The following is a 26,792-nucleotide window of genomic DNA, read 5'->3' on the forward strand; positions in this document are numbered from 1 at the left end:
AAATGTATATACTCAATCCATTTAAGCTGGCACATGATGTTGTCTTTTAACAAGCTGTTAGTTATCATATATTGTATTTTCAGCATCCCAAATTTTTGAGTGAATGGGTACAGAGAGCAGGAGAAGCAAAATTCCCAGGACATTTGAGCAAATACAGACCTGTGATTATCATGCTTCTGTTAAACAAGCCTTTGGTATCTTGAAATGCTTCTCTTATATTGAAGATGGATCTTTTTGTATGTTATAAAGAGAATTCATAGAATCCACAATTTATTTAAAAAAATGCTGAAAGATAAGGTTCATAGAGACAGAAGCAGTTAAAGACAATTGACTTGCTACCCTTGTCAACAAGTAGAAGTGAGGTTATGAAGGGATTTTGTTTTGTTATTTATAAAACATACACTTGCTACATAATTAAATGCATGCAAGAAGTGTATCTACTTGCATGTTTTTCTCTGGAAAAAGATAATTACTGTGTTTGTGCATGCTGATCAGATAATTATGTGTGAGAACAACTAATGACAATGTTCAGGTTATTCAAAGTAAATAACAATAAGCATAGAGATGAGAGGAAACTTTATGCAATGCATGTTATTTCATGTATCCCGTTTTGAAAACAGTTCTTTATGGGGAGAAAATTCTTCTGAAATCCTAAAAGTTGTTTTAATATAAAGAAAATAGTCTGCTCTTCTCTCCACGCCCATATTACATGCTGCAGATGGATTTGCAATGTTCACACTATCAATGACAGTGATAAAAAAACAGTCAGGCCTCTTTCACTTGTCTAATTGCAAGCTAAAATTATTGGAGTTTGTTGCTTTTGGAGTTTTTCTTTTTTTTTTTTTTTTCCAGTGTGTTTAAGGCAAAGTGAAATCGGGTTCTTTCTAATCACAGCATCCAAAACCAAATTACAGAGCAGGTCTGAAGTGCTTAGGTCCAGCAGAGGACAGGGCAGGGTATTTGCTCATCATTTGTCTCAGGAGACTGGTGACTCTCCCTTTTCCCTGTGGCACACACACACCTTAGCATTTATCACTGCTCTGGTGGGATGAAGCCTCATGTGGGTTCAAGGAGGCTCTTAGAAGGGGAAGAAACCCTTTTGAAGGAAAATCCAGTGGGCAGCACTGGGTTATGTCCCAGCACTTTGACTCAGTGACCCCAATGTTCCTGCAGAGCTTGGTACCTTCCTGCACCTGCTCGGGCAAGGAAGGCCGTGCTGCTACCACAAGGACTCCCAGGGCCTTCCAGGCCAGAGAAGAGCAGGCGGGATGGCCTCCATCTTCCGGAGTGAGGAGATGAGCCTGAGGCAGCTCTTCCTGCAGGTGGAGGCTGCCTACTGCTGCATGGCTGAGCTCGGGGAGCTGGGGCTGGTCCAGTTCAGAGATGTGAGTAGTGCCTGGCTGGCATGCTGAGCTGTTGGAGATGTGCCCCAGGGTGTGCTTGTCCTTTCCTCAAAGCACTTAGGAAAGATGCACCTGTAGGGAGGCCAAAAAGTCCATGGTGAGAGCGGGATTTCCCCAAGGCTGATCTGAAACCCGAACATCACACCAAGACCCCACCCATCCCTGAGTCCTCACCCAGTGCTCTGCGTGCCCTCTGCACAACCTTAGAGCAATCCTTTGCATCACCAGGACACAGAAGTGTCTCCATGAAGGCCCCTCTGTGACTCCTGCTGTCATAACAAGGTTGTGGGGGAGGCCACCAGGTCCTGGGCCATGAGGAAGCCCACAGTACTGCCCTGCCAGTAGGACCCTCTCTGACACAGTGGTGTTTGCCATCCACGCCAAAGGCACTCGTTCTCTGCTGATGTCAAAAAATGAGCACAGCACTGTGCAGCCTTCAGCCCCAGGCTTGTTTTCCCTCCTGTTTTTAGCTGAATGTGAATGTCAACAGCTTCCAGAGAAAGTTTGTGAATGAAGTGAGAAGGTGTGAATCCTTAGAGAGAATCCTGCGTAAGTAAATGCTTGTCAAATGCAATCGGCTTCCTGCCAACTGGTGGTGTGGGATTTATTTCTTGAAGTGCTCTCACACTGGGGAACAGAATTAGTGGCAAAATGGTGATGTTTTCATCTGAGCCCCTGGAAATGTTTTCCATGCGTCAGCTAATTACCACTTCACCCCATATGGGCAATAATTTGTTGCCCTTGTTTTGAAAATGGTTAACTGAACTTAAAACTGTTAATTAGCTTTTATAAAATCACAGGATATATCTGGGGCTGGGCAGGAGGCTGGTCCAGATAACCTGACTCTTACACCAGTGCACCAAGTGTTGGAATACACTTCTTCTGGCCAAGGGCTTCAGCCTTGGGATAAGTCGTTAAAACCCAAGCAGCAGAGCTCCTGATTCCCACTGTCCTGTGGATGTCCCGTGGATATCCTGGGAACTCTACACTCTCCCCACCACAATGCTGGTGCCCACTGTACCCATGGTGGCAGCACTTGGCATTGTTGGGCAAAGCAGTGGAACCTGAGCTTTCTACATGCCTTACTCACTGCCCCAAATAAAGGGGTGACCACTTGTGCCAGGGCTGAGGGCTGCCCACATGGGAGTGGGCACTGTGACATCAGAAGAAACAGCACCTCCACTGAGAAAGGAGGCTGGGGGTGTTCATTCCTTGGTGGCTGTGTATATGCATTGGGATGATGGCCCTCATTTATCACTTAATCTTGTCACAGCTCCATGGGATGCCTTGGTCCTGACCAGGATGATGCACCAGATTGATTCTGTGTTGAGACTTCTGTGCCCTTTCCTTGCAGGTTTTCTGGAAAATGAGATGGAAGATAATGTTGAGATAGTCAAAGGAGAAAAGTACCCAGAGACACCCCTGCCTCGGGAAATGATTGATATGGAGGTACAGAATTTGGAGTGGACCCAGGAGAGGGTTGTGCGCCAGGCTGTCTGTGTAATGTGCTCAATAGAGCCCTCCCTGAAAGGAAGAGTCTGGTGCCTGAGGCTGGCACAACTCCCTGCCCAAGGAGGTGCTCCCCAAGTTGCTGCCTCAGCACTTAGGTTGAGGCTGGTCCTGCTGCAGGTTTCTAAAGGAGCCCAGTCTTCTTACCATGCCCTGTGAAACATCCCTCTGGTCCCACATAGTAATGAAAAAGTATTACTTCCACAGAATGCCCCCATCATCCTGTAGGAGAGGATAAGAAGGGTTTGGTGTTTTATCAAGAGACCTGATGTTAGAACCCGCTTCACTGCATAAAAATCCCAGGACTGCCTGTCCTGATGGGACTATGTTTGTGATACTGGGGTCTGGCACAAATACTTGGGCCTACCTTTTGGATTTGTACAGGATGCTTTATTCTAGCCCAGCTGGTAGCAAAATTTACTGACAGGGTAATTTTAAAATACTGCATATATAGATGACTAGAAAGGAAAATCAAGCTTTCCAAGGGCTTCAGCTTCACAAGCAATTTGGTTTCCTGGTGTATTCCCAGCCCCATGTCAACACCTAATTTTTGGCCTATAGCTAATGAACCTAAACTAATGTAGGTTGCTTTTGTAGTCAATAAAATGACAGCCAGTCATTCTGGGGTGTGAGATGTCTGTGAGGAACCACAGAGATACCCAGCCAGGCTGAGACACCTACACCACACACACACCTACCTGCCTGTGCTTGGGTGAGGGGCATCAGAACTCCCGTGCCAGAAGAGGACAACACACCCATCAGGGAATGTTTGCAATGGAAAAACGATGCATTGGCATTGATGAATATCTTCTTATAAAAAGTGTTTATCAAAGTGTTGAATATTTCTGTATTCTCCCTTAAAAAAAAAAAAAAAAAAAAAAAAAAAAAAAAAAAAAAAAAAAAACCAAAATAAAAAACCAAACACTATTGTTTGAGATTTGGTATCAGCTTGGGAAAGAGCCACTGATCTGCTTAAGTTTTTCTGGGTGTGCTTGGACCCTAAACAGACAGTGCTAGAGAAACTTGAAGCCGAGCTGCTGGAGGCCAACCAGAACCAGCAAACACTGAAGCAGAACTTCCTTGAGCTGACAGAGCTCAAACATCTGCTGAAGAAAACCCAGGACTTCTTTGAGGTGAGAGGCCTCTTTGCTCTTCCAACAGAGAGGTGGAAGGTTCTTAAAAATACACGCACTTTCATTTGATGTATGTTGCTTTTAGAAGTCTTTACCACAAGCCATGATGAGGTTTGCAAAAACATCTCAGTCACTTTGGAGCCTGCATTGCTCTGTGAGTCAGTGGGGCTTAAAAACTTAGCTCACAGATCTCTTTGAAAATAGCATTTATGGTTTTCCATTGCTAAGATATAGCTTATTTTTATTGGTTTTCCTTTGGTCTTTTAAATCTCCATGGAAAGCTACCTTTGGGGAAAATTTTTAAGAGAAAAATGTGAAAACAGTTTTCAAACTGGCAATGCTGAAGAGTGTTTTTTAAAACGAATGTTTTCCAGGCAGAAACCAATCTGCCAGATGATTTCTTCAGTGAAGACACATCGGGGCTGCTGGAGCTGAGAAGCACTCCTGCTGCTGCAGCTGCCAAGCTGGGGTGTGTATTGGTGATGGCCTCCAGCTTGGCCAAACTTCCCACCTGTTCTGCATTGCTGTAACACTGGCACAGCTTCCTTCAGCTTCTTAGCTGAGGGTGCTCACCAGCCTCCTCTGCACAGCTGCTTCATGAAGATAAGAGAGTGACTGTCCTCAGAAATTATCATCAGAACTATGGTCAGGTTATGGGTCAGTGGTACAAATGGACTTCTGCTTCCAGGCCACCAATTCCAGTGATCCCTTAGTAGGTATTGACTGAAAATTGCTATCTTAAGGCATCTCACCCATGACTTCTGGACTCAGGCATCTGGCTACCAGCCTGGTCCTCATGGATGGATGTCAAACCACAGAAAAAGCCATGGTACTGCACTGGGCTGCTTTGTGATGCTTTCTCAGAGAAGGAAAACAGGAGAGTAAAGATAAACCAATACTTCAAAATTTCTACCTCCTCCCTCTGCCATTCTAACACTCTTGTTGTGTGACTTTAGGCATCTCTCCATTCTTCCATTTCTAGCCAGAATTTTCTCTTCACCATCACCTGATCTAGGAAAGTTTTTTTTTTTTTTTTAAAGAAAGAACCACAGGATAAAGTCAGTAGATTGAGATAAAAACCAGGCTTGAGCAGGGAAAGTTTTCCTAGAAGTGCCTGCAGCTAGCCCTGGCTAGCACAGACTAGAAAACAAAGGGCTTGTGAAATCATGTATGCTACAGGTCCTAGAAGGCATGGAATGAGCTTGTAATTAATTTATCTTGTAACTGTGCTCAGATTCACAGCAGGGGTAATAAAGAGGGAAAGGATGATCCCCTTTGAGCGTTTACTGTGGCGAGCCTGCAGGGGAAACATCTACCTGAGGTACACAGAAATGGACACCCCCATGGAGGACCCTGTGACAGTAGGTACCAACCCGGTTGTGCCTTGCTCTGCCCTGTGTGGATGCTTGTGACCTGCAGACACAAAACTGGTGACCTGGACCGTGCTGCAGCACTGGCTGCCTCTCCAGAGCTCGGTGTCTGAGGGCAGCCTGTAGGGCAAGTGTGGACAGTTTGAGGATGGCAGAAGTTTCTCTGACATTGCTTTCCCCTTTTGCTACTGTTGAGGTGGTTTCCTTTTCCTGCCTGTCAAGATGCACATGAGGCCTCACAGGGCAGCTGTATTACAGGGACCACCATGGAAGTGGACTGGGGCTGTCCCCACCTGGAATTAGCCATGAAGGGCCAATTCCCCTTGGTGTCTCTGGGGTGAGCCCCGTGCCCCAGTGGAACTCTGCTCCACATTGCTCCTTCCTCCATAACCCAGAGCTGCTGCCCATGCCTGTTTCCTGAAAGAGCATCTGGGGAAAACATTGCTGATGGGAAACAGGAGATGGGGAGTAAAACAACCAGTGGAGAGGCTGCCAAAAAAATGATACCAACTTTTCTGCACTGGACTCTGGGTGAGTTAAATTCTGCTTGAATTGTGTGTTGCAGAGAGAAGAGGTGAAGAAGAATGTGTTCATTATCTTCTATCAAGGAGAGCAGCTTAAACAAAAAATCAAGAAGATTTGTGATGGGTAAGGCAGGCCTGTGGGCAAGCCACAATGACTCCCTTAAAAGTGGTTATTGGCAGTCCGGGCTGGCTGAATTTGGAGATAAATATCAGATCTCCAGCTGTCAGTTCCGCAACCAACCTCCCTTCCCCTCCTCAGCTCTGCTGCTCCTAATCATGAAAGACATCCATCACCTTGGCACTTGGAACTCAAGGACCTACATTTTCCAAATGTAGGCATACAACTCTTGAGAGCTTCAGCTGCTAGGTTTTTTACTTGGGACATCTAAAAGGGGACTGTTTAAAAAATACTCAGCACGCTTCCCCTGAAAATCAGGGGCCTCAACTTGAGGACTGGAAACATGGTAATCCCCAATTTGCTCTCAAGCCATTCTGCATTTCTTCATAAAAGATGGTGCTGTAGTTTATTCAACCCTTTCCCAAGGCCTTTGAGCAATATCTGTGTAATCAGAGACAGAGCCCAGGAGAGAAATGAAAGCTTCATACAGCCTGACTTGTTTCCACCCTGTTAAGTATCTTGAAAAGGTAATTCAGGTTGAATATTTTGTTACTCTTTCATAATGCTGATGACCAATGAGCTTTGTTGCAGTATAAATCAGATTTGATGAGAGGATCTGTCTGCTGTCACCAAACCCATTTCAGGTATAGCCCCTCAGCCAGGCAAGGCCAGCCAAGAGCCTGCAGGGAGAGGCTGAGCAATTGCTCTTCCCTGACATCTGCACTCAGGGCAGGTCTTTCCTTACATCCCGCCTTTAATCAGAATAAAAGCAGGTAGATCTTTCATCCAGCTGGCATGACTGACTTCAGTCCCAAGAAGTGACAGAACCCTGGGGTCTGTTAGCAATTCCTGCATTGCAAATGGGCCCCTCCAAGGTACCTTCTATGAGCAGTGCAGGGCAATGCCCATCCAGAGGGAAATTCAGCCCTCCTGAGGTGAGCATCTGTCTATGAAGCAGTCATGGACATGAGGGAAAACTCCCAGCTCTCAGTCACTGATTTCTGATCCTGAAGCTCAGACATACAGGGAGTTCTGCCGTAGCCATTGTGCAGGATCAGTCTGCTGCTGCCAGTGGTCTTTGACTTTTCAGCAAGCCTCGTTCTCTTTCTGGATTTCAATTTCCTGCATATAATAGAATGATAGAACAATGTGGGTTGGAAGGAATTTTAAAGACCATTTCATTCCAACTCCCCTGCCATAGGCAGGGACACCTTCCAGTAGACCAGGTTGTTCAAAGCCCCATCCAGCCTGGCCTTGAACACTGCCAAGGATGGGGCATCCCCAGCTTCTCTGTGGCACCCTGTGCCAGTGCCTCACCACCCTCACAGTAAAGAATTTTTCCTAATATTCAACCTAAACCTACTCTCAGTTTAAAGCTATTCCCCCTATGTCCTGTCACTACATGCCCTTGTAAAAGGCCCCTCTCCAGCTTTCTTGTAGGCCTCTTTAGGTACTGGAAGGCTCCTCCCTGGAGCCTTTCCTTCTCCAGGCTGAACAACCCCAATTTTCTCTACCTCTCCTCATAGCAGAAGTGCTTCATCCCTCTGAGCATCTTCGTGGCCCTTCTTTGGACTTGCTTCATGAGGCCTATGTCCCTCTTATGACTCATTTCTTTGCCTGCTTTTTATATGCTGTTCAGACCCCTTCTCCCCTTCTGCATGGGCAGTTACTGGTGGGGAATGCTTCCCATTGGATTTTCCCCTGTGCCAATGGCCTTGCAAGAAGTCACCAGGTCATACATTTAGAACTGGCTGGGGTTGCCCACAGAGTGCTGAAAGCTCCTCATTTTGGATGTCTTTTTTTTTTTTTTTCCCTCGGCAACATTTAAAATTCCCTGCAGTCAAAAGCCAAAGCCTTTTTTTGATTGACACAAAAATCACCCACACCATAGGCAGAACCTTCTGCAGGTAGGGGTCAGGCAGTGCTGGAAATGTGAGCAGATCCCTACAGGGAGGTTGTGGTGTGCAACGTTTCTAGGAGCTAGTATTGCAGATGTATGTGGTTGTAGATTTGTAGGAAGGAACTTAGACTGGTTTCTCTCAGGCCTTTGCAACTGAAGGAAACTACAACTACCAAAAACAAATCCACAGAACACTCTTTGCAGTGCTAATGAAGTAATCATTTTTGTTCTTTCTTCCTTTCAAAATTTTTGGTTTCTAATATGCCCATCTATATGGATGTTTTCCTGTGTGGCAGATTTCTAAATGTATTAATCCTCTGACACTCCTTTTGTGCTCTGTGGGCCATCAGCTGGCCCTGGCACCCAAGCCAAGACATTTTAGTCTGGTCCACCTTTAAGGCAGGGTTGACTATATCTAAAGCAGATGGCAGTGTCATTCTAGCCCCAGCAGGATATTTCTGCTTAGCACTAAGTCATCATTCATGACAAGTAAATATCCCGCAAAAATCATGGGACTGGTCTAAGCCAGCCTCCTGCAAGGCAGGCTAAGATTTGTTTGCAGAGCTGTGTGCCTCAGGTTACACTTGTAGTCCCTGCTTGACTCTAATTGGTAACATTAGTCTGCCAATTTCATGAGCATTAAGTCCATGCACAAATTTATTAGTGAAAGGTGTAGAGGGAGCAGGAAGGAGGAAAACGTAAGAATTTTTCTTTTCCTCCTTTTCTTGCAGCTGCCTCAGTACTAATGTGAATACTAAGCTGAGTTTATCAATGTAAGGATTCCCTGCTGAATTCTCCTGGAGCTTTCAGAGATGTCTGTGCCATTAGGGCAAAGCTGATACTCAGTATGCAAAATGTCTGTTAAAAGATCAAAGCAGCACTACTGCAATAACGTTATTGGGGATGGGGGAACTGTATAGTATGGAGGAATGAGCTTTCAAGTTTGATTAAAAATCCTTATTAAAGATGAACTAAGAGCTGTGAAGAATAAGAAGATGGAAATAATTAGGTAGGGTGAATAACCTTTGGAAATGAATACCAGGTGTTGAGTGAGGAGAAATTCAATTCTGGAAAGGGAAGTTTAGCTGAAGAGCACGTGCTGTCATTACACACAGCTCTGGACTGATCTCTAGGAAACTGCAGCATGTTTTGTTCAATTTGCAACTGTACTCACTTGTATGTGTGCTGGAACTGATTTTATAGAGCAGGTGGTGAAATATCCTGCTCTCAGACAAAGCCAGAGTATGATGCTTATCTGTACACAGAGCCTGTACATTTTTGTCTCTTAAGCAGGTCTCTTAAGACCCCTATGACCCTGTTACATCTTTTAATTCATCTCACGTGCAGAAAGACAGCCCTTCAGCAATCCTAATTCAGCATATCCACGGAAGGATGGTGGAAATGTGTTGCCTTAGGTCAGGGGCAGGAGATCTCTGCTCTGCAAAGAGGAATGATCTCTTCTTGCAGATCTGATGGGCAGTATCCAAGTGGCAGGGGTGGCACATGCACTAGATATAACTGAACAAGCCAAGCAGTGAAAAAAAAGGAGGGATGTCTGCTAATTTAGTTATGGCAGCACCTCAGCTCAGCTCAGGCTTGCAGGCAGAAAACAGCAGCAGTGCACCCTGTGGCCTGTATGGTCCTGGGGGAACTCCTTGTGCCTGCTGTTGTGCATGAAGAGTACTCTGGGACTTGCTTTGCAGGCAGGACAGGTAGCTGCACACTTCTCAGAGAGACTTACGACTAATTTCTAATTGTCTGTGCTGGAATCATAGACTGTACAACAGTGCAGTGTGCTGTGCTGGTGGAAGCACCTTTACACCAGTGACCTGCAGCTGTGCTAGAGAAGGTCGAGTTCCGTGCTACAGCTGAAGCAGTACCTGCATGGAGCTAAGACCTTCACTCATGATAGAATTACACATTAGTCCTTCTTATACCACACTAAACAAACCCGCTGAATCTTCCAAACAGAACCTGGGGGGTAAGCTTATAAAAGCTTTCATACTGGTTACCTAAACTGATGTAACAGATACCGCTCTCAGGTGTTTAAAACCCTTTACCCATCCTTCTCTTGTTCCCAAGGTGTCTAGCCAAACAGGTGGACCAGAAAATACAGCCATTCTCCTATTTTATCCTGGAAATACAGTCCTTTTGTTTGTTTGCTTGCTTGCTTGTTTGTTTTTACAGGGCTATTTACTTACGCAGCCTGCCCGCACAAAGGGCGTTTGCTTGCAGTGCAGCAGTAGCTCAGCTGATGCCTTCTCCCAGTGCCTGCAGGAGGGTAGTGCAGAGACCGACATGGTATTTTTCCAACCTCGATGCAAGAGGGACATCTGTTGGCTACTGTGTTAGCGAGGCTGCCTTTGCCAGGGTGGGTTTTTCTTGAGTCTCCTCGCAATTCAAGCAGCTTGTGGACAGAAGAAAGGTGCCTACATGCTAGTGCTGACCTCTGTATGACATCAGGTCCTTGTATCACCTAAGACAAGGAGGGTTTTTCAGCTACAGCAGGGAAAGAGATCCTTATTCTCATCAAAGGATAACAGTACCTATTTGTACCTTTCTGTGAGACCAAGTGCAACTTTGTGGTATGTGAGTATACTGCTGAGTCAGGAATGAAGTCCAGTTTCCCTGCCTTTGAGCTGAGAAGAGTACAGAGGAAGAAAACTCAGTCAAATAACCGGTGTTTTTCAACTCTCTCTTAATGAGGCTAGATTTCGTGCCACAGTCTATCCTTGTCCAGAGTCTGCCACCGAGCGCCGAGAAATGCTTGATGGAGTCAACACAAGAATAGAGGATTTAAACACAGTAAGTGGCAGTGGCTTTACTGAGGACTGAACCCTACAAGTGAGACCTGCCCAAAATTTGTCCTGTCTGAAACCATGTTGCAGACTACACAGATTGTCTTCTTGACACATTATCTCATTATCTCCATCGTTCACTTACGCAGCAGCACTGTGGTGGCCACATGATGCATGGAGGTCCCAAGACCATAACTGTAGTTCTACTCATGGGTGTGGTATGCCCCAAGTTTGTAGCACAGAGCTGCCTGCAGGAGACGGCAGCTTGGGAGCACGTGGTGAGATGTGGCCAGTCTGTAAGCAACTGGGTAGGGAGCCAATCCCACAGCTCAGTAACTACCAGTGGTTCCCTCTACACTTAAAGTGACTCAGGACCATGCAGGGAGAATTCTTGGTGAGCAGCACTGTGCACCTGTGTCTACACCTGCAGACGCTGCTCTCCAGGATACCCCACGCATTCATACAAACAGTTCCTTTGCATCAACCCTCTTCCACCTGTCCTCTCCAATTAACTGAGTAGATCATGCCCCCTGTGCTTCCCTATCTTGAGTGTTGCCCTGTGTTGTGCTTACAGGTGATAACACAAACAGAATCCCACCGCCAACGACTGCTGCATGAGGCAGCAGCCAACTTGTGGTCCTGGGGGATCAAGGTGAAGAAAATCAAGGCCATCTACCACATCCTGAATTGCTGTAACATTGATGTCACCCAGCAGTGTGTCATTGCAGAGATCTGGTTCCCAGTGGCTGATGCTGACCGGATAAAAAGAGCTCTCCATCAAGGAATGGTAAGAGAGCAACATTTTGGGTCCTTGAGGCTCTCACCTGCACTGAATTGTTTATATGTTGAGCATATGTTCAGACAGGTCTGTTACTGTAATGTGGAGCTCCCTTTTCTGTTTTAAGTTGAGGTTGTCCCATTGTCATTTGACCTTTCATCTTTTGACAGAGCTTAAGGTCAGCATTAAATGTTAGCAGGTTTGTGACAGGCCCTTGAGCCAGAAGTGGTGTTGTGGGGCCAATTCTTCTATCTGCTCAATGTCTGTCCTTGTCACTGGGTTTGCAGGAACGCAGTGGCTCCATGATTGCCCCCATCCTCACTGCCATACACACCAGGATGGCACCACCCACCTTCAACAGGACCAACAAGTTCACAGCTGGATTTCAGAACATCGTGGATGCATATGGTGTGGGCAACTACAGGGAGATGAACCCAGGTGAGAAACACTCAATTGCATGCATCTGGTTTGCATGAGCGGAAGTAAAGCCTTTGAGTTCCCTCACTATCCTCAAAAATGTACTTGCTGCTGATTGAGAAATCTGAACCATATTGGAGCTGTTTGGTGTATAGGCATGGATTTTCTCAGGCAAAGAAATTTGGCTGTTGGTCTTCAATTAATGGTTGCGATGGAAATAAGGAACTATACAAATACAGGATGGAGAACAAATGGTTAGGTAGCTGTTCTGAGGAAAAGAACTAAGCTCATAAGGGAAATGTAAGTTGAGCTCACTGTATTGAGGCAAAGAAGGCCAAAAGGACCTGACAAAAGTTTGAAACAATGGTAGAGAATTTCAGACCACTGAGAATTAATAGAAACCTAGAAATGGGGACCTGTGTGAAAAGGTGAGATTAACTCAAGTTGTTGAAGCTGAGTAGGTTGAGAAACATGATAGTAACCTTCAAATACCTTTTTGTGTTGCAAAACAGAATGCAGTTGTCTACACATGGTGTTTATTATGGTGAGGCAAGAAACAAAGGATAAAACTGCAAGGAAGGTACAGGTCATACAACTGAACATTCTTCGTGATGGTAAAGCTAGTTCTGCACTAGATCTGACTGCCTGGTGTGTAGGGAAGGAATTGAGGAGGCCTTTTAGGGCAGTACCTGTAAGGAATGGCCTGATGGAGTAGACTGCTTCTTTGATGAAGCCTTTTTGTTTAGAGGGAGCTGAGCTTCTTGACCTTTCCCTCCTGCAGCTCCCTACACCATCATTACTTTCCCCTTCTTGTTTGCGGTGATGTTTGGGGACTGTGGCCATGGCGCTGTCATGCTGGGCTTCGCACTCTGGATGGTCATTAATGAGAAGAGCCTTCTGGCCCAGAAAAGCACTAATGAGGTGAGTACCAGGGGTGCACCCTATCAGCACATCAGCCCCATTGGATAAAGGGGATATCCAGCCTCTCAAAGGCTGTGTGGAGATGGTTCAAAGATACCTGTGAGGCAGAGGTTTTGGCAATTCTACCTACTCATACACAGAGGGCCTAAGGGACCCAAAATTTTCTATGAACATTTGTATATACACAGACTAGTACAATCATATCTACTGTTGATTGAGGCCCACCAATTGATGGACCTGCAGGTACTCTGGTCACTGGCACTGCCTTCTCCCCCTGCAGATCTGGAACACCTTTTTCAGCGGGCGCTACCTGATCCTGCTCATGGGCATATTCTCCATGTACACTGGCTTCATCTACAATGACTGCTTCTCCAAATCATTCAACTTCTTTGGTTCTTCCTGGCATATCATCCCCATGTTTAAAAATAACACTTGGAAGTAAGTGTTAAATGTAGGAAGGAGGTAAAAACACACCAAATGGAGCATGTAGACTTGGAAAGAGAGATTGCCTGTGTGGGGAAGGGAAAGACTCCCTGCTGTGGATGCAGCCATGAATGAATCAGAGGTTTTGTCTGACACACACAGATGAACTGACTATTGAAATGGAAATGTAGAGTCCCTGCGAACACGCCTGTTTGTTCAGGCACTGATGTGCATAAAAATCTGCAGGTGTCCAGGACTGATGCATAGAGAATTATCAGTGTGAGGGAGGCTGCCATTGTGTGGGACCCATTTACATGCACACAAGTGCAGAATAACAGGTCACAGAAAGGCTGGAGTCAACTATAGATATCCTGTGGTAGTCCTCAGCACACCTCACATAAATATACTGTGAGCTGCAAAGGTAATTTCCCTTTTCTCTTGTAGTAAGGATGTGCTTCTAGACAATACAGTGCTGCAGTTGGATCCAGCAGTCCCAGGAGTCTACTCTGGAAATCCATATCCATTTGGAATAGATCCGGTAATTAAATTAAATTGCTCTAAGATAATTTGTATTTCCATCCTGTTTCTACATATCAGGTACATCAGTAGCTCCCTGCACTCTCTCCTGAAGCTGTTCTTTTCACTTCTTGCTCTTTGTCCCTTACATTGTTGTTGTGGTTTAATCCCAGCCAGCAGCCAAGCCCCGCACAGCCCCTCACTCACTCCCCTACCAGTGGGATCAGGGAGAGAATTGGGTGAAAGCTGGAAAACCCATGAGTGGAGATACAGACAGTTTAACAGGGAAAGCAAAAGCTGTGCACACAAGTAAAGAATTAAGTCATCTTTTCCATGGGCAGGCAGGAGTTGAACCATCTCCAGGAGAGCAGGGTCCCATCACACGTGATGGTGACTTGGGAGGACAAACACCACCACTCCAAACATCCCCCCTTCCTCCCTCTTCCCTCCACTTTATACACTGAGCATGATGTCATACGGTCTGGAATATTCCTTTGGTCAGTTTGGGTCACCTGCTCTGGCTCTGTCTGCTCCCAGCCTCCTGTGCACCCCCCAGTTCCTCACCAGCCTCATGAAAAGCAGCAAAGGCCTTGGCTCTGCATAAACCCTGCTCAGCAATAACAAAAACATCTCCACACTACCTGCCCTGTGTTTACAAATCCAAAATACACCCCCATACCAGCCACTATGAAGAAGAATATCTCTAACCCAGGCAAAATCAGCCTGTTCCACCCCTTATTCTGTACTATTTACATCGTGCTGAGGTACCACACTATTCAGTACAACTTCATTAACCACCACTCACCCTCCCATTCATCAGTCCTTCTGATGCTTTCCTTTAGCAATTAACAATTAATATATTGCTAACAGCTCTGCACAGGCAGCAGCAAAATGGTACGCAGGAAGGAAGTTCGATTTTCCTCGAGTGGTCTTGTGCTACAGTCTCTTTTCTACCACACATCTGCTGGACTCTGTTTCCTTACCTGAGTACTTAACCCATTCCAGAGATACCTCACCAGTTTGAAGGCAAACTTCCAAATTTCATGCAGTCTATTTGTTGCATGGTATATGAAATAAATGTCAGTATTATTTAACTTAGCCATATTTTCTTCTCTGTGTCCTATTTCCATTTTTCTTGCTATTCTGTCTTTATCATGTATTGAAATATACTTTTTCACATCAAGCTTTCCTGTTTCAATCTTCATATTAGTCAAATAACCCCCATCCCTGCTGGTTGCACTCTCATTTCAAATGGTCACCCAAAGGATCTCTGTCCTCCTGTGGTTTTCAGAGATACTGACCTTGTAGACAGTTTTTTATAAACTCAGCTCTAAAGTTTTGCCCAGGATGTGGGCAGTCTGGTTTAGAAAATCATGTCAGAAGCAGCTGAGTTTTCTGCCTGTTGCCCTGATACATGTCTAATTTATTTTGACCTAAACTACCTCTTCCAGCCTGGCTTCTCCCTTTTCAAGAGTGTAAAAGTCCTGGCTGGGAGGGAAGAATGACTGAACAAGTGATGGCAGGGAAGGGGTGGATGGGAAGCACCAGCTTCCAGATAATCTCTGAGGAGACTATCTGTGTCATTTGCCCTGAAGGATGGATGGCTCTTTGATTTTGCAAACCCTGCTGGGATGACTGAGGTGTATCTTGGGAAAAAAAAAGTCACCCTGAGATGAGGAAGCTAGGCAGTATCTTTGGTATCCAGAGAAGAGGCAAAGCATGTCAAACAAACATGCAAAAGCTAATGGTTTGCCCTCCAAATAATCCTGTCTTCCTCCTTTCTCTTCAGGTACTATACTTAGTGTCTCAAAAGTGGTGTCTACTTACTGTCTCTGAGGACAGAAGACTTTAGGGTCCAGGAAGTTTGAGAAGGAAGGAGAAGCAACCCCAAAGCTCTGTAGCATACAAAAGGCAGGACTGAGAAGGGATGTATGTCCTAATGTAACTTAAAATTTAGTGCAGAGAGGCAGGCAGTAAGTGGATTTCTATGGCCAAATAATTGAAAGGAGTTTTTTCTGTTCAAACAAAAAGTTTGAAAATGCTCTGTCCTCAGTACTTCTCTGGTGAGGGTGGAACTAATTTTGGTTGCAGCAGGAGGGATTTTCTCATGCCTTTCCACTTTTGCTAAAGAAGATGACTCAGCCTAAGGAGAGGAAATGACACAGAAAAGATCTAGGTTCTGCTACCAGCCTTTGCAGTGATTTCTGGAGGACTGAAGCAAAGTCATAGGATCATTTTATATCCTTGTTATTTCCTTAGTTAAACGAGTCTAATACTTTATACATTTTAGATTAATACCTTGGCAGAGTGAAAAGTAATAAAAGGAACCTCTAGATTTCTGTGCATTGCTACCCTCTTACTAGAACTGGTAGGAGTAAATTGATGGTGCCAAAGCCTTTTATTGATCAAACACCTGAAAATCATGTTCTCTCTTTCTCCCTGTTCCTTTACCCAAAGATCTGGAATGTTGCATCGAACAAGCTGACTTTCCTGAACTCTTACAAAATGAAGATGTCGGTTGTCATAGGGATTGTGCACATGATTTTTGGGGTGATACTCAGTCTCTTCAACCACATGTAAGTTCATTTCAGGAAGCCTGTTGCTGCAGCAGCACACAAGTCCTAAACTGGTGTCCTTCATTGAGAGAAAGTCATATTTTGGACTTTGACCTTTCCCTTGTGTGAGTAGAAATGTCCCATACAGTGGCTGACTCACACCATGGTTAATATACAGTGCTAAGTCCAAAGGACAGCTAGAACATTGCAGGTATTTTCTTCCAATAAACTCTCTTTTTAACTTACTTTCTTATATTCTCAATTCTGCAGAAATATGGAAGCACATCAAATTAAAAAGATGTAGCACCTCCCATTATTGACAATTTTTCTCCTGAAAGACAAGCTCTTTTGGCCTAAACCAAAACACACTGAAATCTTGCAGAGTGTGTGCATTTCACCTAGCTTAGCAGCTCTTGGTCAGGATTTCTGGGTGTACTTGCCTCTATGTTTTCCAACAACAAATAAAAAATGGTGATAGAGTGCAGTGGCTGACACTATTGTGTTGAGAGACTCTCCAAAGCTGTAATGTGTGTAGTCACCTTCAAGGACACAAAGTATTTGAGAGAACAGAGGATCCCTACAGGATTGGTACTACACCTGGTTCTGACTTTTCTCAGCATGTAGTGCTCAACTTTATGAATAAGACATTTTTTTTAAATTGTCTTTTAATTGTCTATTTTTTCAGTGTAATAATCTTTTGAGGTGCTGAGATACTGGTAGGTCAAGTACAAATATCTGAAGATAATCAGTATAACAGAGCTTTTGTATTTAAACAATGGCTTTCACTGATAAAGCCTGTAATTATGGACTTATTTCTTGGCTAATGATAGTTGTAAATTTGTTAGGTTATTTTCCAGAAACTAAGTACTGCCAGACTTGGGTGCAAACTTGTATTACTATCTATGGTATTAACTCTAGTTTTCTTTCCTGATTCTTTTCAGCTACTTCAGGAAATACATAAACATTATCCTTCAGTTCATTCCAGAGATGATTTTTATTATCTCTCTTTTTGGCTACCTGGTCTTCATGATTATTTTCAAGTGGTGTCATTTTGATGTCCATTCATCGCAGAGTGCACCGAGCATCCTCATCCACTTTATCAACATGTTTCTGTTCAACTATAGTGACACTTCAAATGCTCCATTGTATCAGCATCAGGTATGGATCAAGCAGCCTGAATCTGCTGTAGTTTTGTGTTTGCAGTGGGTGTTGTGGAAAGTGGGCATAAAGATACAGGCTCAGAAGCTCAATCACAAGTGTCAGTCACAGAAGAAAAGTTTATTCTTCCAGTATTTGTGTTGGTCTTGTCAACAGGGAGGAGAAAGCAGCTATCAATCAGTGATGCAGAGGAAATCTCTTTCCTAGTGTCATTCTGACAGGAATAATGATGCAGTTGAAGATACTATTGGGGGGAAAAAATCAAAGTGTGACTAGAGATACAAAGCTTCGTATTGCAGGCATGCTGTCCTGCAGTCTGATCACAATGCTAGAGACATCTCCCTTTCTTCCTATAAGACAAATTCCTACTTCATCTTTGGAAAGCTTTAATACTTGATGTTTTCTCCTAAAAAAATAGAAGTAGCTAGAGGATTTTCTGGCAGATTTTTGTCAGAAATAATTCCTCTTGGGAGTTCACTTAAAAAAAAAAACCAAAAAAACCAGAAACAAGCAAGCAAAAAAATAACCTCTAAGAGAACTTGTTTTAACTTGTTTATATTCTCAGAACACGGATTTTTTTTTTTAATTGATTTTACATCAGCAGCATCAACGAAGAATTTGCAAGGAAGTGCTGCATCCAGCCACATGTGTGCACCTACATCTATACAGTTGCACACTGGGCACTCCAACATGAACTCAATTTTAGGGACAGCTGGTGAGTCAGAATTAGTAGAGAGCCCTGAACAGATCCAAGTAACTGTGTGAAGGATTCAGGGGAGTTTGGAAAAACAGTCTTCCCAGCCTTTAAAAAGTATTTTGATAACACTGTTAAAATGTCCTGGGCAAAGGACAACCAACCAACACTGTTGGGTTGTTATAACAACCCAAAACTTTCCCAAGGTGGCAATTTCTTTCTTATATTCCTGTCCCCCTGGCCCACCAGGAACAGAAAGTGACATCTGCCTGGGTAGTCTGAATGAAATTATTGTATGAGCCCAATCATAAGATGATCATACACCTGAGCCAGCTTTAAAAAAAAAATGCAGACGCTGTGGTTTAAGGTTTTCTTTGTTTGTTTTGTCGTTTTCTGAAAGTACAGACAGTTACGTCAGGACAGCAATAGGGGTGCCATATTGCAATGTAGGAATACGTTATGTTATGGGGACAATCTGTTACCAAGCCTAAGCTATGGGGGTTCAATTCCTTCTGGAATTGCAGATGTGGAGTAAATCCAGGGCAAGACTAGAATGATTTGGCTGTTACTGCAGCCTTTCTACACTGATCAAAGCAAGGCAGCCTGACTGACTCACACAGAGTTAGGACATTGACTTGGGACACTGAGTAGCCAGGTTCAAGTCAGTAGCATGGGATTTTGGTAAATTAACCCTTTTCAGCAAGAAAGCCTTTCATCTCCAGGTCTCCAACTATCTCTAGCTGGATGTGCTTACTGGAGCTTTAAGCACTATACATTTCTTTTCATGTTCTCGCAAGCAGAGGATACACAGCCAAATACAACAAATACAACAGGAAGTTGAGTTGTATTTGTTGTGTTAAAAAGTTACCATTATATCAACTCAGGTTTCTAACCATAAACATAGTTGGCTAAATTAAGTAAAGCAAATTTTTGCTCTTGTTGCTTTGTCTTTCAGAAAGAAGTGCAGAGTTTCTTGGTCATATTTGCTCTGATTGCTGTTCCCTGGATGCTTCTAATTAAACCTTTCATCCTCCGAGCCAACCACCTGAAAGCGCAGCACATGGTAAGGGATGTGGATCAGTTGGGGGGGATTTCAGTACAGCAAAGACAAAGCTGGGGAGACAGACCCCAAAAACTCTTTGCAGTGATGTAATTCTACATTTCTCTGACCTCAGGCTTTCTCTGACAATTTCAAAGTGTGCTTTAAGTCACATATGCCCAGGACATGTATATGTCTAAACCATCTAAACTAGAATTAGAGAATGGCTAAATTTGGAAGGGATCACTGGAGGTCATCTGGTCCAAACTCCCTGCTGAAACAGGGTTCCCTTAGGGCTCATTACTCAGGTTTGTGTCCAGACAGCTTTTGAATATCTCCAGTGAAGGAAACATTTCCCTGGAAGCAGGAGCTTTTCTGGCAAGGACATAGCCTATTTGTTAAGCTAACACCAAGTTCTTTCACCTGTTTTATCCAAAACCAAAGAAGATTCAGAAAGATTGAAGTGCTGGTAAAGGCAAGACAGGGAAAAGACCTCAGTTGTCAACCCACAATCTCCACTAACCATTAGTTTGCTCTCTGTAGAAATGGGGCATCTGTGAAAGTCCTTGGAGAGGACTTGGAGAGAGCAACAGTGCTTGGAGAGGTTTGATTTAAAAGCTGTTGTCTGCTTTCTAGTAGTTCCTTCTTCCTTAAGTGATTGCCTTCACATTAACAGAGCCCTCCTTCCCATGGGCTCTGTGGTTTGCCCACAGCTCAACACACAACTGCAGCAGCTGCCATTTCCCAGCTGATCATTAATTCTCTCCATTACTACACTAACAGGACTTTACTTGTCAGTCAAGATTTACTTCTCTTTATAGTCAGAGTTAGTGGCTGGAGTACCTTTTATAGGGCACAGATGTTTCCATTTGAAGAAAGAGATGCTGGTTTTGCTGCTTGACCTTTTCCAACCCAGTCACTTCTGACCTATAATTGAAAGCCAGGTCCCTGGGAGACCTGCCTCTGCACTGTAATTTCTTATTTTGTCATTCTTCTGGGATTTGGATGAAGGCTTGACATGGCTGACTCCATCTCCTGCTTTTATGCCAGGAACATCTGACAGGTTTTACCCACCTCCTATTGTGCCCCCATATTTCTATTCCTAATTTTCATATGTTAGCTCTCTGATCACATCCTCCATTCTCCTAGATTTATATGTTTGCAGCAAAGTCTGTTTTCTATGCTGACATTCAGGTAAAGCAAAGATAAAGCGGGTGTGACAATCATTACTGCTGCAATAGAAAACAATATATTGTCAGGAGACCTTTCCCATGAAACCTGCTGGAGGCTATAAAGGGTGACAAGGCAGAGCCTGACAGAAGCCATGAGGTCTCTATTTGGTTATGCTGTATAATAGGACTATTAGATCAGGTTATTCAGGCCTCTAGGAAAGTCCTGTAAATAATAATTGCAGAGAGGTTGCCAAGAGGTTTTTGTCAATTTAAAGTGAATCAAGAGCTTTGAATTTTATTTCTGCCTGTATCCAAGAACGGTGTGACCTTCATCAAGTCATATGATCCTCTCAGGCTTCGTTGCTCTTTCACTTGACACTAATTCCTTTGATTTGCACCCATCTAATTGGGATCATCAGCTTTAAAAGTACCTCAGTTTTCTCATTTGCTGAAAGTGATGGGTCTTCTCATGGTGGGATCACAGAGTGCATTGTGACACTAGAAACTAGCTACAAAATAGTTGGAATCACTGGAAAATGCTCTAGGATGGAAAGCATTTAGGTATTATTCAATTCAATTTGGAATATTCAATTTCTGTGGTCCATGATGACTATTGTTGAAACTGTCTTTGTGTCCATTATATAATCCTTCACTTGTTACCTATCATGAAGTTATTGAGGGATATTATTCTGTGCCATGGACTTCTTCATTTTAGTATCAACCAAACATACTGCATTTTGTTTCTAAAAGATCCATTCTCAAGCCATCTCAGGAAACTCAGGAGGTGAAAATGAGGTAGATGTCCCAGAGACCAATCACTCCAAGAAAGCTTCCCAGGGAGACCACAGTGGTGGCCATGAAGGACATGAGGGTGACGATGAAGAGGTAAGAAAATTTGGGCAGAAAATTGTTCAGACAAACACAATAGTAGAAGACACACAGTCAAGCAGAAGACTTCTGCAGAGTTGCCAGCCCTTCTTTCTGACAAAATATCAACACAGGCTGTTGTAACAGTTTGTGTTTCCAAACAGAATAGGGTTTGAACTTCATTGAATTAATTCCTCTAAACTTTTCCTTTGGTTTTGCCTGGTGGTGGCAGGCATTCTTGCAAACCTCAAGCTTTTACAAACCTCAAGTTTTTGTTTCCTCAGGGGTGGTTGTTCACTTCCACATTGCACCCAGAGAAGGTCAACCCTTTCCCAAGAGTCAGTGACCTTTGTTTCCTCTTAATTGCAAAGGAGCATTTAAAGTTGGCAGCCAGAATTGTTGACTAGGGAGAGAATCCTTCCTTTGGCAGATATTGTCAAGAGCTTCTACAGTAGGAAGCAACAGAGGAAAAAGTGGCAAAAGTATTTGTAGCAGTTGGGAGTATCAACGATATTGAGTGTGGACATGGCTGGCTGTTCCCAGTCACAGGGAATCTTCATGGATTTGCTTATTATTATTATGAATAAAATATGATTATTATGAGATACAGTTATTCAGTGATATCTCCCAAAATGTGTATGCCCATAGGCAGATAGTCTGAAAGCCCCTATTTTACATAAGAATTTCTGTCTCTATAAGAAGTCACAGAGATTGGCAGCAACTGGATTGACATTTAAGGATTTGAAATCGTAAGAGTGGAACACGAGCTGCTCCCCTCACATTTAGTTTTCACTGGAATTGTATTTCTCCAGGGGGAATGTATGGGAAGATCATGCAGAACTGACACTTTTCAGAGCAGTCTCTTTTCCTAGGAAATACCTTTGTGTTGCTTAGGATGTAGCAAGGAAAGGAGTATGAAGAGCCTTTGGTGGAGTGTTGCTCTGTTAACCAGGAAGCCCTGAAGTGAGAACTAATAAAGCTTTTTCGGTTTTATATGTTGTTTCAGTTCAATTTTGGAGACATATTTGTCCACCAAGCTATCCACACCATTGAATACTGCCTTGGCTGCATCTCCAACACAGCCTCCTACCTGCGACTCTGGGCGCTGAGCTTGGCCCATGCACGTGAGTGATTGTCCCCCTTTAGTCTCCTCACCATGCTGGTCATGGCTTCTGCTGGTATTTGACTATTCCTGCAAATTTCTTCAGGAAATCCAAGTTTCTCCTTGTGGACATTTATGTGTCAGGATGTTTTGCTTCTCCAAGTGTTTCATGGTGGGCATCTCAGTTTTCAGAGGTGATCCCTGGCAGCTCTGATTGCATTCACTGGCTGGGGCCCCTTTTGTGCACTGCTGTTAAGCACACATCTGGAATAGTCCTCATGGTGTGTGGCATGGTGGGAGGTGCAGTCCACTTGTGTAGTCCAGTCCATGGAGGTGAAGGCAGTATGGGAGCCATAGCTGCTTTTCCCAAGAAGCACTTGCTATAGCCTTAGGGTAATACAGATGAATGCCAAAATTACTTGAAACTGTCATTTTGATTTTGTTCAGTAAACAAGAAAGAAAAGGTCTGGCTCAAGAGCTTCTGGAATTTGTCATTTTCACTGAGATTTTTCCCAGAAACATTCAGTGGAACATCACATTCCATGAGAAATGTACAGCATTTCAATGTCTTTGTCTTGATTTGTGATAAAAACAGATGCTCAAATACTAGAAATTGCCTCAGGCTGGAACTTAGATTTTCAATGTTTTTAATTTTTCTGAAATGTTTTTTATTAATATTGCTGTAATGCCTCTGGCTAGGAGTTGCACCTGCCCTAAAGAATTGTGCACACAAAAAAAAAAACAAAACAGAAAGGGGTGGGAGCAAGGAGGAGGGCTATGGTGTGGTGTGCCATGGATTGACAGGGGTGAGCTGTACTTCTTGGCACAGCTTAGGAGCTGCACTCCACAGTAGGAATGGAGTGGAAGCTGATACACATTAGCTTTACATGGAGAACAGATACCTAAATAAAATAAAGCAATTAAAAAGCTTACCTAAGGGCATATGTATTCTACAAACTGGGAAAAATGGATGAGCTGGCAGACTGCATGCTGCATCTGTCCATAGCTGCTGCTCAGCACTGTTTTCCTTTTGTTTCCTTCTGCAGAGTTGTCAGAGGTCCTTTGGACCATGGTGATGCACAATGGGCTCAGCAGCAGCGGCTGGGCAGGTCTTGTCGCCATCTTCATCATCTTTGCAGCATTTGCCGTGCTGACGGTAGCCATCCTGCTGGTCATGGAGGGGCTCTCGGCCTTTCTGCACGCCTTGCGTCTGCACTGGTACGTGGAGTGGTCCTCTGAAGCCTTTCCCTGATCAGTCTCTGGGAGGAAACAGGCTATGGGAGCAGGTGGGCACAGGGTTAGACATGCTGGGCCAGTGCATTTGACCATTAGTTGCTTTTGGCAAATGAAGTGAGGGAGACTCTTCCAAAGGGAGCTCAGAGATCCCTGCTCTGACCTGCTCCCTGGAGCAACCTGCTTGTCCTCCTGCACCTGTGGTGCCTGTCAGCATGTGAGGCAAATGGCAACCTGCAGTTCTGTCCTGGTAAATATGCAGAGCCACTGTGGCCTCTTTGACCTGCACGACAAGGCCCAAAGGCAGCACAGCCACACCACTGGCTGTGTATGCCACCCAAGGATCTAACAAGACAGTTGCCAAGGGAAGCAAGAGTTGAGCTTGGAGTGCAAAACCTGATGAAAACCTGGGTCCATGCTTGTGTCATCAGCCCAAGTTGAACTTCAGGCTTCTTAGGCTTTGTGCCAAACCAGCTCCAAGTTAGCCCACGTCAGCCTTAAGTGATCATCAGTGCAGACAAGGACAGTGCAGTGTGGACATGCCATCAGCATGTGAGCAAGACCAAGGTGACAAAACACCCTTCACCACCACCGTGACTTGGTATCCTACCTGAGCCCCAGGCTGTGGTGTTTTTCACTGAGTAATGTCCCAGCACAAGTCATAAACACTGCCAAACCATGGTGCAGGTGCTTATCATTGTGCAGGGAGGAGGAGGTGTCTGTCTCCCTCCAGTGTGCAACCAGCAGGTGGTTATCCCAGCTCTCAGAGCTGCTAGAAGCAGGTTACCAGGCAAGGTTCTGCTGATTGGCCTCGTAGTGAGCATTTCCAGTCTGGCTTGACAGAAAGAGTTGATGTGTGCCACATTGCTCCCTGGGCTGCCTGTGTCTCATTGCTGGTCCCATAACGGGCAGCTTAGAGTCCAACATCTTGTAGCCTTCCTTTTCCCATGGGTGCCATATTTCAGCCTCTTGGCTGGCTGTAGGTCCTGCCTACAGGCAACACTGATGCCTCCCTCTGCTCCTCCCTAGGGTGGAATTTCAGAACAAGTTCTACGTGGGAGCTGGGTACAAATTTTCTCCGTTCTCCTTCAATCACATCATCAATGGCACTGCAGAAGAGTAAAACCAGTGCATCACTGCTTCCCTCCTCAGACCAGGCTCTGTTTCCTTGTGGTGGCTCACCCATGGAGTAGGATACATGGGATGAAACAGAATGGGACGTGGCCCTTGAAAGAAGAGCTGTAGATGAGTATGTCCTAGCTAAGTTCCAGCATACTGCTGTATCAGCTAAGAGCTGACCTGTATCAGCTGGGCTGGCTGGACCTTTGGCTAAGACTCTATTGATGTCTGCAAATACCTGGTCCTCAGCATTTGATGGGGTCAGCTGCCTACTGAGTGGTTGAAAAGAGAAGATGCAGCTTTGGAATTAAATTGTTTATTAACAATCAACTCACATGCGTTCTGCTCCACTTGCTGCCTTGTCGTTGTATATTTCTTTCCAAGGAAAATATGTTTTGTCTGTGGTTGATCATATGACATGATTAAGTCCCTTATAAGATTTCAGCCCTTCATTTAGCACACAATGCAAACCAGCTCAAAGACAGATCGTATTGCAGACTTGCAATTTTCTACATGCTTTACTAGAATAACCCCTTTTTTATCTGATATGCTCCAGGGCTTGACAGCATTGGATTATAGAAATGTACACACATCATCACTTAACAAAAGTGTTAGTTTTGAGCTGTATAAACAAAAGTTTCCACATTGGCAGCCATTTTATTTATCTCTATTGACTTCTTTGTCACTGAAGACTCAAGATGTGCTGTATTTTTCAAGATGGGGTGTTAAAGCAGATTGTGCAGAAATGCTAATATCTAATGAACAGAATGAAAAGTGGAATCAAAACAGTTGGCATGAATTTGAAGTACTGATGTACTGCAATCTTCTGAAATATTCATGAATTACTAATCCTTCAAACTGAATAGCGTTAATCATAACAGGCTAAACCTAAACTAGTTAACCCTAAACTATGTAAAGAAAACAGAGTAAACCAAGGGATTTGGAGTGGACAGTGCTCCCTTCCAAGGGGTGTGACCGAACAAGCCCTTATTTTCAGAACTCACTGCCTTGATATCCAGCTCCACCAAAAAACCCATATGGGAGTGTTCCCAGCAGGACACACAGTGTTATAGTCACCACAGGTTATGTTGCTGCAGTAGTCAGGCTTGAGAGTCACCTCCAGCTACAGTGACAGGGGAGAAAATACAGCCCCAAGCCAAGCAGTAGTCCCAGTTTTTCCCCTGGGGCCTCAAGAAGCCATACTTAGCTTGGGCAGCAGTTACAACGAGGCTTTTCCAACAGCTTGGGTTTGGAGCAGCAGCTGGAGCTGAGAAGAGGTGGGCACAGGCGTATGTCCATGACCCATGCATGGTCCCAGGCCACCAGTTCTTCGGGCATAATTATGTAACCTATGGTACAGGAAAAAGCCACACAGACATGACTACAGATGGTGTCACAGTTGCTCAGCATATGGACATCACCTTTGTTTCTTCCTTCCAGCCTGTTTTGTCTATTCCTACTCAGGAGAAAAGCTGTCTTGCAGAAAGAAAGGCCAAAGTAGTTTGATGCATTATCAAATGCAGAGAAAAGAATTTGCTTTATGAAACAGTGGGTGAATTTTCTGCACAAACACATATTTTATCTTAATTGCAGCCTTCCATGTGATTGCAATGTAACTGAGAAGATGATTACCAGAAAGAGATTATCAGTTCCTTTCAGAGCTTCTTGGTGTTTTGCTCATTGTCTAAGGCTTACATTTTAAGCAAGAAAAACAAGGTATCCTGTGAATACCTCAGCTGAGAAGATGGTCTGTTGGTTACTGTACCGAACAGCAACTCAAACATTGGGCTTGATTCTGTATTCAGTTCTTTCTCTTTCTTTGTGCAACCAAAAAAAAACAGTACTGCCTGTGTCCCACTTGAGTATTTGTGAAATGGGAATGGTGCTTCCCCGCTCCACAAGAGGACCAAGCCCACTGATATTCAGGAAGCATTCAGACTGCTGAGAGGCAGGGTTGCACTGATACACTTTGAAGAGGGCCCTGGGTTTCATATGGGTTCTTTTTAAGAATTCTTTAAAAACCTAGAAATGTTCCAGAGATAT

At 44.2% G+C, this 26,792-nt stretch overlaps 1 protein-coding gene across 2 annotated transcripts; it reads left to right on the plus strand.

The window, feature by feature from the left end:
• On the plus strand, nucleotides 1-25,099 carry ATP6V0A4 (ATPase H+ transporting V0 subunit a4). 2 transcript variants are annotated; one of them, XM_053943719.1, is made up of 20 exons: nucleotides 1-1,385; nucleotides 1,874-1,952; nucleotides 2,758-2,852; nucleotides 3,920-4,045; nucleotides 4,420-4,514; nucleotides 5,280-5,406; nucleotides 5,981-6,063; nucleotides 10,669-10,762; nucleotides 11,330-11,542; nucleotides 11,821-11,971; nucleotides 12,732-12,871; nucleotides 13,152-13,309; nucleotides 13,739-13,832; nucleotides 16,268-16,386; nucleotides 17,307-17,523; nucleotides 19,173-19,280; nucleotides 21,179-21,313; nucleotides 22,302-22,419; nucleotides 23,444-23,615; nucleotides 24,660-25,099. In XM_053943719.1, the coding sequence occupies exons 1-20, from the start codon at nucleotides 1,269-1,271 to the stop codon at nucleotides 24,751-24,753; spliced, it is 2,535 nt and encodes an 844-aa protein (XP_053799694.1). In that variant the 5' UTR covers nucleotides 1-1,268; the 3' UTR covers nucleotides 24,754-25,099. The 2 variants fall into 2 exon arrangements, with proteins under 2 accessions (XP_053799694.1, XP_053799696.1); XM_053943721.1 differs by lacking the exons at nucleotides 1-1,385; nucleotides 1,874-1,952; nucleotides 2,758-2,852; nucleotides 3,920-4,045 and adding an exon at nucleotides 4,086-4,199.
• Nucleotides 25,100-26,792: the final 1,693 nt, after the last annotated feature.

Source organism: Vidua chalybeata, chromosome 5 (assembly GCF_026979565.1).
Source record: "Vidua chalybeata isolate OUT-0048 chromosome 5, bVidCha1 merged haplotype, whole genome shotgun sequence".
Lineage (NCBI taxonomy): Eukaryota > Metazoa > Chordata > Aves > Passeriformes > Viduidae > Vidua > Vidua chalybeata.

Bases quoted from the DNA above. Each gene is read 5' to 3' on its own strand.
- ATP6V0A4 (XM_053943719.1), top strand. From the start codon at position 1,269: ATGGCCTCCATCTTCCGGAGTGAGGAGATGAGCCTGAGGCAGCTCTTC. The intron at 6,064-10,668 runs GTAAGGCAGGCC...TAATGAGGCTAG, and splicing joins ATCAAGAAGATTTGTGATGG to ATTTCGTGCCACAGTCTATC. The intron at 10,763-11,329 runs GTAAGTGGCAGT...TTGTGCTTACAG, and splicing joins GAATAGAGGATTTAAACACA to GTGATAACACAAACAGAATC.